We start from the raw sequence: 13,439 nt of genomic DNA, 5'->3' as shown, positions 1-13,439 counted from the left end.
CACACGCCCACTGCCTGTTATCAAGGGTTCACAGAAACATTAGAAACAGGAGGAGGCCATTCAGCCCCTCAAGTCTGCTCTGCCATTCAATTAGATCATGGCTTACCTGTACCTCAATTCCATTTACCCACTCCTTGATACTCTTACCCAACAAAAAGCTATCAATCTCAGCCTTGAAATCTCCAGCGCGCGCAGATTTTTGGTGGTGGAGGGGGAAAAAGAGTTTCAGATTTCCAATACCTTTTGTGTAATAGTTTTACTTCTGAATGGCGATCTAGCTCTGATTTCCAGATCGTGCTGCCTTGTTCGGTCACCCAACAGAGGAAATAGTTTCCCTGTATTGACCCTGTCAAATCCTTTTATCATTTTAATGATCTTGTTCTAAACCCAGGAAGTCTTGCAGTGCAGTGGGTAGTATCTCTGCCTCTGAGCTAGAAGTTCTGGTTTCAAGTCCCACTCCAGGACTTGATGGGCAAGGAATCTAATTTCTCCCTTAAATGTTAAGATTGGCTTGGCTTCTGTAGATACTTCTGGTGATACATTCCAATCTTTAGGCGGAAAAAAATACTATGGATGCTGGAAATCTGAAACATAGTATTTTGCTTTTACCTAAGGAATGACAGTGTTAGAGATGCTGTCTTTTGGATGAAATTTTAAATTGAGGCCCCATCTTCCTGCTCGAGGGGATGTAAAAGACCTTAAAGCACTATTTCAAAGAAGAGCAGGAAAATTATCTCTGGTGTCCTAACCAACATTTATCTCTCAATCAACAAAAAGAAATATCTGGACATTTTCACATTACTGTTTGTGGTAGCTTAATGTGTGAAAATTGGGTGCCATGTTTCCTGTACTGCAACAGTGACTTCAATTCAAAAGTAATTAATTGGCTGTAAAGCTCCTCAAGACATCCTGTGATGATGAAAAGCAATATATAAATGCAAGTCTTTCTTTCTGTTCTTACTTTAGATAACTCTGACCTGGAACTAGCTCCAGATTAATGTGCTAAAGCCTTCTATCATTCTGTTTCACGGGCAAGTAGGTGAAATGACTGGCATGTCACCTTGGGATTGTTCTGACCCTCAATTGTCCTCACGCACACTCTACAGATGAGTGGCTGAGAGATGACTGAGGCCTATTAACCCTTGGGTTAAAATAACATATCAAATGACAGAGGGGCAAATATAAGTGGAATGCAAAATGATAATTGTCCACAAGAACATCAAGGGTTTATCATGCTTTATGGAGCGTATTAACAACAACTTTCGTTTATTATAGCATCTTTAACTTAGAAAAATCTCTCTTCATAGGAGCATCATCAATTTAAAATTTGACACTGGAAAAAGGAAGAAGATATTGGGACAGGTGACCAAAACCTTGCGCAAAGAAATAAGTTTTAAAAGGAGCATCTTAAAGGAGCAGAGTCAGAAATGTTTAAGGAAGCCATTTCAGAGCTTAGAACCCAGGCAGCTGAAGACACAGCCACCAATGAAATAAATGGAGTGATTAAAATCAGGATGCCAGAATTGGAGGAACACAGAGATCACAGAGGGTTGTGGGATTTGAGGTGGTTACAAACATAGGGAGGGACATGGAGGGATTTGAAAAAGAGGATGAAGATGTTTAAAAGTGAGCTGTTCAAAAGAGGGAGAAGCCCTAAAATAACATATCAAATGACAGAGGGGCAAATATAAGTGGAATGCAAAATGATAATTGTCCACAAGAACATCAACGCAAAAGGGCAAGGTGGTGATGGAAAGAGGCTACATTTGCTAATGAGATGTAAATGTCATCATTCTGGTCTAAACAGCTGGTGAGAAAAATGGGGAACAAGTCACTTTTAAGGCATCCTAGCAGCTCTCTCAGAGTGAAGAACCTGTAGCATGTTCACCTGCAGTTAGAGGGAGGAAATGAAATAAACAAAGCCGTTCACCAGCTTTAGTCACTGACTCTAATGCAACCATCAACAAAAAAGGTAAAACATTTGCATTGTTCAGAACATTTCAAAGGCCACCACAATGTATGGGAATATGATAACCACTGTTTTCTAGGCAAATGTGATGACGATTTGACTCCCTAACAACATCACACAAAGCGATATTGTTCTCATTGCAGCTAGTTCTACCAACTACCAACAGTTTTACATTCACTTTGTAACATTTTGTGTTAAGATGATCGGAACTGGAGGAGCAAAGTCAGCGCTTCAAGCCTGTTCCACTACTCAACAAGTTAATGATTTATTTTTTAAATATTTATACATGGGGTGTGAGCATTTATTGCCCAGCCCTAATTGCCCTTGAGAAGGTGGTGGTAAGCTGTCTTCTTGAAGCATTACAGTCCATCTGGTGTAGATACACCCATAGTGTTGTTAGGGAGGGAGTTCCAGGGTTTTGAACCAGCGACAGTGAAAGAACAGTGATATATTTCCAAGTCAGGATGGTGAGTGACTTGGAAGGGAACCTCCAGGGTGATGGTATTCCCATCTATCCGCTGCCCTTGTTCTTTTAGATGGTAGTAGTCGTGGGTTCGGAAGGTGCTGTCTAAGGAGCCTGTTGAATTCCTGCAGTGCATCTTATAGATGGTACACACTGCTGCCACTGTGCGTCGGTGGTGGAGGGAGTGAATGTTTGTGGATGCGGTGCCAATCAAGCTGGCTGCTTTGTCCTGGATGATGTTGAGCTTCTTGAGTGTTGTTGCAGCTGCCCTCATCCAGGCAAGTGCGGAGTATTCCATTAGACTCCTGACATGTGCCTTGTGGCTGGTGGACAGGCTTTGGGGAGTTAGGAGGTGAGTTACTCACTGCAGGATTCCTAGTCTCTGACCTGTTCTTGTAGCCACAGTATTTATATGGCTAGTCCAGCTCAGTTTCTGGTCAATGGTAACCCTCCGGGTGTTGATAGTGGGAGATTCAGTGATGGTAATGTCATTGAATGTCAACGGGCGATGGTTGGATTCTCTCTTGTTGAAGATGGTCATTGCCTGGCACTGGTGTGGCGTAAATGTTACTTGCCACTTGTTTGCCCAAGCCTGGATATTGTCCAGGTCTTGCTGAATTTGGACATGGACTACTTCTGTATCTGAGGAATCATGAATGGTGTTTAATATTGTGCTTAACATCAGCAAACATCCTCACTTCTGATCTTATGATGGAAGAAAGGTCATTGATGAAGCAGATGAAGACAGTTGGACCGACAACACTACCCTGAGGAACTCCTGCAGTGATGTCCTAGAGCTGAGGTGCTTGACCTCCAACAACCACAACCATCTTTCTTTGTGCTAGGTATGACTCCAACTAGTGGAAAGTTTTCCCCTTGATTCCCATTGACTCCAGTTTTGCTGGGGCTCCTTGATGCCACACTCAGTCAAAAACGGCCTTGATATCAAGGGCAGTCACTCTCACCTCATCTCAGGAGTTCAGCTCTTTGTCCATGTTTGAAGCAAGGCTGTAATGAGGTCAGGAGCCGAGTGGTCCTTGTGGAATGTGGAACCCAAACTGGGCGTCAGTGAGCAGGTTATTGCTAAGCAAGTACAGTAATTGACCGGGTTGAATTTGTCCTGCTTTTTGTGTACTGGATATACCTGGGCAATTTTCCACATAGCTGGGTAGATGCCAGTGTTGTAGCTGTACTGGAACAACTTGGTTAGGGGTGCGGCAAGTTCTGGAGCACAAGTCTTCAGTACTATTGCTGGAATATTGTCAGGGCCCATAGCCTTTGCATTGTCCAGTGCTTTCAGCTGTTTCTTGATATCACGTGGAGTGAATTGAATTGGCTGAAGACTGGCATCTGTGATGCTGAAGATCTCCGGAGGAGGCCGAGATGGATCTTCCACTCGGCACTTCTGGCTGAAGATTGTAGGAAATACTTCAGCCTTATCTTTTGCACTGATGTGCTGGGCTCCTCCGTCACTGAGGATGGGGATAATTGTGGAGTCTCCTCCTCCAGTGAGGTGTTTAATTGTCCACCACCATTCACGATTGGATGTGGCAGGACTGCAGAGCTTAGATTTGATCTGTTGGTTGTGAGTTTGCTTAGCTCAATGTATCACTTGTTGCTTCTGCTGTTTGGCATGCAAGTAGTCCTGTATTGTAGCTTCACCAGGTTGACACCTCATTTTTAGATATGCCTGGTGTTGCTCCTGGCATCCCTCTTGCACTCTTCATTGAACCAGGGTTGATCCCCTGGCTTGATGGTAATACTAGAGTGGGGGATATGCCAGATCATAAGGTTACAGATTGTGTTCAAGTACAATTCTGCTACTGCTGATGGCCCACAGCGCCTCATGGATGCCCAGTCTTGAGTTGCTAGGTCTGTTTGAAATTTAGCATGGTGGTAGTGCCTCACAACACGATGGAGGGTATCCTCAATGTGAAGGCGGGACCTCATCCCCATAACAACTGTGCAGTGGTCAGTTCTACTGATACCGTCATGGACAGATGCATCTGTGGCAGGCAGGTTGGTGAGGATGAGGTCAAGTATGTTTTTCCCTCTTATTGGTTCCCTCACCACCTGCTGCAGACCCAGTCTAGGAGCTACGTCCTTTAGGACTCAACCTGCTCGGTCAGTAGTGGTGCTACAGAGCCACTCTTGGTGAAGGACATTGAAGTCCCCCACCCAGAGTACACTCTGCGCCCTTGCCACCCTCAGTGCTTCCAAGTGGTGTTCAACATGGAGGAATACTGATTCATCAGCTGAGGGAGGGCAGTATGTGGTAACCAGCAGGAGGTTTGTTTGCCCATGTTTGACCTGATGCCATGAGACTTCATGGGATCTCGAGTCAATGTTGAGGACTCCTAGGGAAACTCTCTCCTGACTGTATAGCACTGTGCCCCCATCTCTGCTGGGTCTGTCCTGCGGTGGAAGAGGACATACCCAGGGATGGTGAAGGTGGTGCCTGGGACATTATTTGTCAGATACGATTCAGTGAGACAGCTCTGCTGATTTTGGCCCCCAGATGTTAGTAAGGACAACTTTGCAAGGTCAACAGGGCTGCGTTTACTGCTGTCGTTTCCAGTGCCTAGGTGGTCCATCCAGTTTCATTCCTTTTTTGAGACTTTGTAGTGGTTTTGATACAACTGAGAGGCTCGCTGGGCCATTTCAGAGGGCAGTTAAGAGTCAACCACATCGCTATGGGTCTGGAGTCACATGTAGGTAAGGAGTCACAGACCAGGTAAGGATGGCAGATTTCCTTCTCTACAGGACAAGAGTTAACCAGATCGGTTTTTACAACAATGGTTTGATGGTCATCATTAGACTTTTAATTCCAGATTTTTACTGAATTCAAATTCCACCAACTACCGTGGTGGGATTTGAACCTGGGTCTCCAGAGCATTACCCTGGGTCTCTGGATTACCACTATATGTTTGGAAGTCAGGAAGAAAATTTATGTAATTTTAGCGCAGGATAACAGTTTAACCTAGGCATCGAAAATAATAAATACCACTACACCATCGTCTCCCCTCCTTATCTTCCCCCCCACTCCTCATCCTCCCCCATACAGATAGAGGAAATAATCAAAAAGGTTAATGGCATTCTGGCCATTATATCTAGAGGATTCGAATACAAGAGAGTAAAAGTCATGCTTCAGCAATGCAAAGCCCTGGTTAGGCCACATCTGGAGTTACTGGAGCAGTTCTGGGCGCCACACCTTAGGAAGGATACACCGGCTTTGAAGCGAGTACAGTGTAGATTTACTGGAATGATACCTGAAATCCAAGGGTTAAATTAAGAGCAGATTCCATAAACTAGGATTGTATTCCCTGGAATTTATAAGGTCAAGGGGTGATTTGATCAAAGTTTTCTAGGCATTGGGGAACAGATAGGGTCGATAGCTACTCATGTTCCGATAATCTGTGTTTTGTTTTGGTAGCATGTGATGTTGGTTGAGGAATAAACATCAGCCAGATAACCAGGGAGAACTCCTCTGTTCTTCTCTGAACAGTGCCATAGGATAATTTGCAACCACCTTGGAGGGAAGACGGGACATTAGTTTAATGTCTCATCTCAGGTTGACACTTCCAACAGTGCAGGACTCCCTCGGTACTACACTGGGAGTGTCAGCCTGGATTTTTGTGTTCAAACCGCTGGAGTGAGATTTTAATCCACAACCTTCTGGCTCCTAAGTGAGAGTGCACCCCACAGAGCCACAGCTGACTATTAAACTGTTATCCTGCGCTAAAATTGCAGCAATTTTCTTCCTGAATTCCAAAGATAATCTAGTTTAAAAACCATATTTGAAAATATTAACCCCAATCTGTATCCTAAAAAAAAAACATTTCATAATCCTAGCCAATCTGGAACTGAAACTTTCCAATATAGTATGAAAAAAATCAATGTCTATATTCTTATAAATAATCAAGCTTTTTATAAAATATATTCCCTTCTACACATTCACCGAATGTCATTCGTGTCAGTGTTCATTTTCCAGAACGATTCAATTGTCTCTCTTTTCACACCTGTGGCATCATTTTTCATTTTATATATTTCTCTATTTATGTTGAGAATTTTGTTCTACTTCTATATGTATTCTTGTTCCTTTCATGCAATTGTGTCTTTATCACATTATGTGGCAATTATCTAAAAGACATTTTGCAGGTTAAACAAAGCTGACCCCTATTTAAGTGAGTTCTCAATAAGTCAATATTTTTGATGTAGACATAACTCTCCTAAATAGGTGCAATTGAACGTGGGGTTAGAGGTATCTGATTCTGATGACCAAAAACAGTGGAATTTTAAAATTTCAGAAAAGTAGTTCTGATGTACAACAGTCAGACAGAGTGAATCGTACCCTGATTGGGCATTTACTCCTGTGGAAGTGGGGCCAATCAGCCCTTCAGTAGCCTACAGCTCCCACTCTGAGCAATCACAGCTGTAAACCGGTGCCTTGCTGACCCCATTCGCTTTGTCAAGCACAAGTTTGCGGAGTCCAACAGACTTGGTGCCCTGCAGAGACTGGATGGCATCTAATCAGCTGCTCGGAGACGGCTTTGGAGGTGGAAGGAGGTGTGGTGTGGGTGGAGTGGATTTTAAAATATTTTGCGTCAGGGCAGTTGTCCAACATGTTCCCACCTCCAAGTGAGCTTGCCAGAGGCAGATGACACCAGCAGCAGCTATGCATTCAGCAAGGGCGGGTGGCTAATTAGGAGCAATTATGTATCCACTTACTGGAAAATTGGTAACACTGTGGGATCTTAACAGCAACGGATGAGCTTCCCACAGAGGCCAAATCCCGGCAGGTGGCTGGAAGCAGCCTCCCGGAAAAATTGGAGGGGGATCAGCAAGGCCTCCTTTAATTCCCCCTACTCTTCTGCCCCTGGAGCCACAAGTGCCAGAGAGCCACAACTGCAGGCTATCCCCCCTCCACAATGATGGCCGACAGCTGAGGCCACAGTTTACTTCAACCTTTTTCTATTAAAGCCTTCAGAAGGCTCCACCATCCTGAGGGGTCTCCGTGATCCCCCACCTACAGTGGCAGTGCCCAAGTCTCTTAGCAGGACTGCCAGCTGCCTACAGCCTCGAGCGTTCCCATTGGTCCTCCCACCTGCCCAACCCACCTGTCATTAACTGGCCAGGGCTCCTGGAATTGGCCTGTTAATTGGCTGCCTCCAGGAAGTTTGTACAGGTGGGCGGACTTCTTAAACCAGCAAGGGTGGGGCTTAGGAATTGTCCCACCCATTATTTAAACACTAAGGCAGCAAGGTTCTGCTCATTGCCTCAGGACAGGCACAGCGAACATTAAATCACCTCAGCAATCAGCACCATCAATATTTTCAATTAATCCATTGTTGATAATTCTTATCAGCTTCTCCTTCCTGAAAACATCACAGAAGGTTAACAGGCGTAATGTGGTGATCTGGTGAACATGGATTCCAAAAGTGTCTGATAAAGTGTCACATAATAGACTTGTCAGCAAAGTTTAACCAAGGGACAAAAAGGACATTAGCAGCATGGATACAAAGTTGGTTGGGTGGAGAATAGTTGGTTTCCGGTCTGGAGGAAGGTATACAGTAACGTTCCCCAGGGATTCTTACCACTGCTTTTCTTGATATAAATTAATGGCTTAAACTTGGTGTTTAAGGCACAATTTCAAAATTTGCAGATGACACAAAACTTGGAAGTATTGTGAACTGAGTACGTACGAACATACGAATTAGAAGCAAGAGTAAGATAGTGAAAGACTTCAAGAGGGCACAGGCAGGCTGGTGGAAAAGACAAGGCTTGTGAAAGATGAAATTTCATGCAGATATATGTGAAGTGGTGCAGTGTGAAGAATGAGGAGAAGCAGTACAAAATAAAGGGCACAATTCTAAAGGGGGTGCAGAAGCAGAGTGACCTGGGGGTAAATGTGCACAAATCATTAAAAATGGCAGGATAGGTTGAGTAATTGGTTAAAAAGACATACGGGACCCTGGGCTTTATAAAGAGGCATATAATACAAAAACATGGAAGTTATGTTAAAACTGCATAATGCACTGTTTGGCCTCAACTGGTGTATTGTGTCCAATTCTGGATGCCACACTAAGAAGGATGTGAAGGATTTAGAGGCAGTGCATAGAAGATTCATGAGAATGGTTCCAGGGATGGGGAACTTCAGGTATGTGAATAGATTGGAGAAGCTGGGGCTGCTTTCCTTGGGGAACGAGGTTGAGAGGAGATACGATAAAGGCATTCAAAATCATGAGGGGTTTGGACAGAGTAGATAGAAAGAAATTGTTTCCATTGGCGGAAGAGTCAAGAGCCAAAGAACATCAGTTTAAAGATGATTGGCAAAATAACTAGAGGTGACATGAGGAAAACTTTTTTTTTTTTAAACACAACTAGTGGTTAGGATTATTGCCCATGAGTGTGGTGGAGACAGATTCAATCGTGATTTTCAAAAACGAAAAAAAATTGAAGGATTATAGGAAAGGGACTAACTGAGTTGCTCTTGCGGAGAGCCAGCATGAGCACAATGGGCCAAATGGCCTGTTTCTATGTTGTAATCTATTATTCTATTTTTGCCCTTGTTGATTTATTACTGGTGTTTTACATTGAACCTGACAGTCATCAGTCACAAACTAAAGCTACTTAACCTTCTGCTTCTGGTCGCCATCAAATGTAGGAGAGGTATCGTCACTCTAGTCTCCACACACCCTCTAGTTACAACACCCATTTCTTTTCAACTGATTCAACACAAACCGACCACAAGGAATTGCAAACTCTCATCTTCCAGTTTCAGGTTCATTGTTAGATTTCTTATCGCTTGTTCCTAGTATTTTTCTTGCTTTCTTGTATAAGAGAAATAGGGAAACCTTAAGCTCCACACCCTGAGCATACAGGGTCCATTTTGAAAGCTAGGCCTCAATAGTAGCAGGACAGCAAGTTGCACCTGGAGATTGAGTGCCTGAGGCAGGGCAGAGGATCATATACAAATACTTGTATTTACATAGCGCCTTTCACAGCCTCAGGAGGTCCCAGAGTTGTTTAAAGCCAATGAGGTACATCCTGAAATGTAGTCACTGCTGTAGCAAGCACAACAGCCAACTTGTGCATAGATAGGTCTCCACCACACTCATGGGCAATAATCCTAACCACTAGTTGTGTTTAAAAAAAAAAAGTTTTCCTCATGTCACCTTTAGTTATTTTGCCAATCATCTTTAAACTGATGTTCTTTGGCTCTTGACTCTTCCGCCAATGGAAACAATTTCTTTCTATCTACTCTGTCCAAACCCCTCATGATTTTGAATGCCTTTATCGTATCTCCTCTCAACCTCGTTCCCCAAGGAAAGCAGCCCCAGCTTCTCCAATCTATTCACATACCTGAAGTTCCCCATCCCTGGAACCATTCTCATGAATCTTCTATGCACTGCCTATGAATATTGGCCCCAGGACACTGGTCAGAACTCCCCTGCTCATCTTTGAAATGGTGCCATGGGATATTTCACAACCACCTGAGAGGAAGACAAGGGTCTCAGTTTAATGTCTCATTTGAACTATGGCATCTCCAACACTGCAACACTCCCTCAGCACTGCAAATGTCAGCCTGAATTATGTGCTCAAGTGTCTGGAGCAGAAGCTAAACCCATGACTTCCTGACTTGGAAAGTGAGAGTGCTATGCACTGAGCCATGGCTGACTGTGAAGGGTGGTTGGAGGAGTAGGAGGGTGTGAGGGGGAGAGTCCACTCTGTGGGGAGTGAGGGGGAGCTGGAACATCAGCAGCCCAGCTTGGACTTTTGGACCCTTGAGGAGTATTCCTGCCCCACAAAGAAAAAAGAAAATTTTTAGCTTATCTTTGGAACTCCCTTTGGCCAGGATGCCAGCTGATACTGTTCAGAGTGGGCACGGTGCCCCATGACTCAGGTTCAGAGACACAAGTGTCAGCTGTCTCTCAGTAGGTAGCTTTGTTGCCTTGGAGTTCAATGATTATCCCCACTCCAAACGCATGATCCCAAAATTAAGGCCAACACTCCAGAGCAGTAGTGAGGGAGTGCTGCACTGTAAGAGGGGCCATCTTTCAGATGAGACATTAAACCAAGGCCCCATCTGCCCTCTGAAGGTGGGCACATTTATTTAATGTCATTAAGTGCAGGGAGAACTCGAGGCAAAAACGTTATGTTAATCTGATCGTATTTTCATGCTCTAACATCAGGCTGACATTTCATTATTGCTATTAATGTTGGGAAAGCTCACCACTCTAAATAATTTTCAACAAAAAAAAAATGGGGTCACCCCCCTCCTCCCCCAAATAACAGTCGGTCCAATCTGATGCGGGGGAGAGAAACAGAGAAATAGGAATCCAGAAAAGAGAATGGGTGGGAGGAAGGAACGAGGAGTGCATTGAGAAGAGAGAATGAGAGACAAGGAGGAAATCTGTCAGCAATACCTGTCAGCCAAGGCACAGAATATAAGAGTAGGGAGGTTATGCTGGAACTGTATAAAATGCTGGTTAGGCCACAGCTAGAGTATTGCGTGCAGTCCTGGAATCCGCATTATAGGAAGGATGTGATTGCACCAGAGAGAATGCAAAGGAGATTTACCAGGATGTTGCCTAGGCTGGGGTGTTTTAGTTATGAGGAGAGATTGGATAAACTGGGGTTATTTTCCCTGCAGCAGAGGAGATTGAGGTATATAAACTTATGAGGGGCATAGTTAGAGTAGACAGGAAGGAACTTTTCCCCTTGGGTGGAGGGATCAATAACCAGGGGGCATAATTTAAGGTAAGGGGCAGGAGGTTTAGAGGCAATGAGAGGAAGAATTTTTTCAGCCAGAGGGTGGTGGGAATCTGGAACTCATTGCCTGAAAGAGTGGTAGAGACAGAAACCCTCATAACATTTAAGAAGTATTTGGATGTGCACTTGTGATGCCACGGCATACAAGGATATGGGCCTAGTGCTGAAAAATGGGATTAAAATAGTTAGGTATTTGTTTGACTGGCAAAGACTCGATGGACCAAAGGGCCTTTTTCTTCTGTAGACCTCTGACTAATACACAGCCATTCCTACTGCCTGAGGTGACTGATGTGTTTTCAGTTTGTGATGATTCATTTTTTGGTGTACAACTGAAGACCAAAAATCCCTCCCAACACCACTATTTTTGACATTGTAAAGCCCATGGAAACACACAAGTATTTCTTCATATCCCTGGACTTTTAATATAGTGATATTAATTTATATTAATAGTCTTATATTTACATGCACTTCCTGTCAACTTGAACCATTTTAAATTCCAATGTCCACACTTACAGTGGTAACTGAAAGTAAGCTTCTAACGCTGTAATTACACCTCACCGAGGAGGTGCGCTGCCACCACTGGCAGGTGGTTGTAATTGCAGCGTGACATTTACATAGGCAGTTTCCATTGTAAATGTCCCTGTTAGAATTTATAACGGGAATTTTAAAAGGAGAGAATCTATTACTTTAAAATGGAGACTGAATTACATCCGTGTGCTCTGATCCAATTATACTCAAACCCTGAAATTTCACTCCTTGAAGATGACACTTGGTTCTGACCCACCCTCCCCTTTCCCAGGATATCAACTAAGTGATTAAATAGCTAAATAGATTTTTCCAAGTCCGTAGCGGATGAGGCCGAAGTCTAGACGCGTACTGCACCAGGTACTGTAACTACAATGTTTGCATAATGATTATCATCGGGAAATGGCAAAGGTTTATTTGCATTGAACGCTTTCGATATACGTGATTGCAGTGGCAGGCAAAAAGAAAACTCTTTTTAATGATGTACTGCGCCCTATCTAAAATAATTCCCTTACTGCAGGCCCACATCAAGGGTCCAGAGGGTCCCATGTTAAACCTTGCTCTGAATTTGGCCAATGTCATTGCCTGGATATTCCCAGCCCGCCATCCTCACAGGAACACAATTCTCTCTTTACCATTCACCCGTAAAAATAATGCGAGAAATCAGTGCTGTCGCTGTTACTGGTACATGAGTATAATCTCAGATGGGCACGAATTCTCTTACTCTGCGGAAGTGGTCCCGTTCAAAGCCGATCCCTCGGGACTCGGGTGCAGCTGTATTGGTCCCGGCTTCTTCTTGGGCATGGTTGGCCGGAGGGCGAAGGGGCTGGATTCTGTCTCTCTCTCTCTCTCTCTCTCTCACACACACAAACACGTGTGTCTTTTTTCACTGCTCTGGGAGCTGGGTCTTTCCTCAAGGTGCCGATGTGTCCCTGTTTCTAGTTTACCAATTCAGTTCCGCCTTCCCCCTTGGCGAGGCACGGCCGGCTTGACCGCGAAAGCGTCAAACGCGGCGATCTTCTGGCTTCCTGAGGACCTAAAACAGCCCCTCCGAGCTGGGCTGCCTCCCCCTGCCCCTGTCCGTGCCCGTCCCCGGAAGGATCCCACACTGAAGTCCGATGCCGTGGGTGGCTGTCCCCGCTGCTCACAATGTAACAAGGCTGCAGCCGCTCGGTTACTTTGTTTCAAACTCTGCCCAGTGATACTTCGCAAGCAGCCGCTGTGGGTTAGCCCGAATAATCTGACCACATTTTTTTCCCCCACCCTAAAATCGTCGATCCCAACCCGGATTTGCGGAAATGCGTCACTGATACCTTCGCGAAAAAAAAAGGCAAGCTATTTAAAACTCAGCGGCGCACGCTGTCGCCCCTCAAGACAGCCCAAATGCTGAGTGTTTTTTCAGACAGGACAGTCCTGAAGCATCCTTTCCACGGACCGAGCACAACAACAACAGTGCAGGAGGAACAAAGGTGCTGTTACTAAAGGAAATATGACAGATCTGGAACTATACAGACTATTACAAATGCAGTAACACGGGGTATATATACAGTTTTATCTGGGGAAAAGTAGATTAATGTATCAACCCATGTACTTAGAATTGGTATCATAACTTGGGTTTCTGTGTGATCTCTACAAAATTGCTTTATTATTAAATATCTTGCATCTGAGTGAACCTTATTTTTTTATTATAAACTTGTGCCCACGTTTAGA

The 13,439-nt window shown here is 44.3% G+C and overlaps 1 protein-coding gene across 1 annotated transcript in view; it reads right to left on the bottom strand.

The window, feature by feature from the left end:
* The window catches only part of map2k1 (mitogen-activated protein kinase kinase 1), a 54,100-nt gene extending 41,004 nt beyond the window's left edge, over window positions 1-13,096 (bottom strand). The window contains exon 1 of the mRNA XM_041175150.1: window positions 12,454-13,096. Within this exon, the coding sequence (XP_041031084.1) occupies window positions 12,454-12,533 (80 nt within the window). The 5' untranslated portion in view covers window positions 12,534-13,096. The remainder of the gene's footprint in view (window positions 1-12,453) is intronic.
* Window positions 13,097-13,439: the final 343 nt, after the last annotated feature.

This window comes from Carcharodon carcharias, chromosome 26 (assembly GCF_017639515.1).
Source record: "Carcharodon carcharias isolate sCarCar2 chromosome 26, sCarCar2.pri, whole genome shotgun sequence".
NCBI lineage: Eukaryota > Metazoa > Chordata > Chondrichthyes > Lamniformes > Lamnidae > Carcharodon > Carcharodon carcharias.
This window is presented reverse-complemented; position numbering and strand designations above follow the sequence as displayed.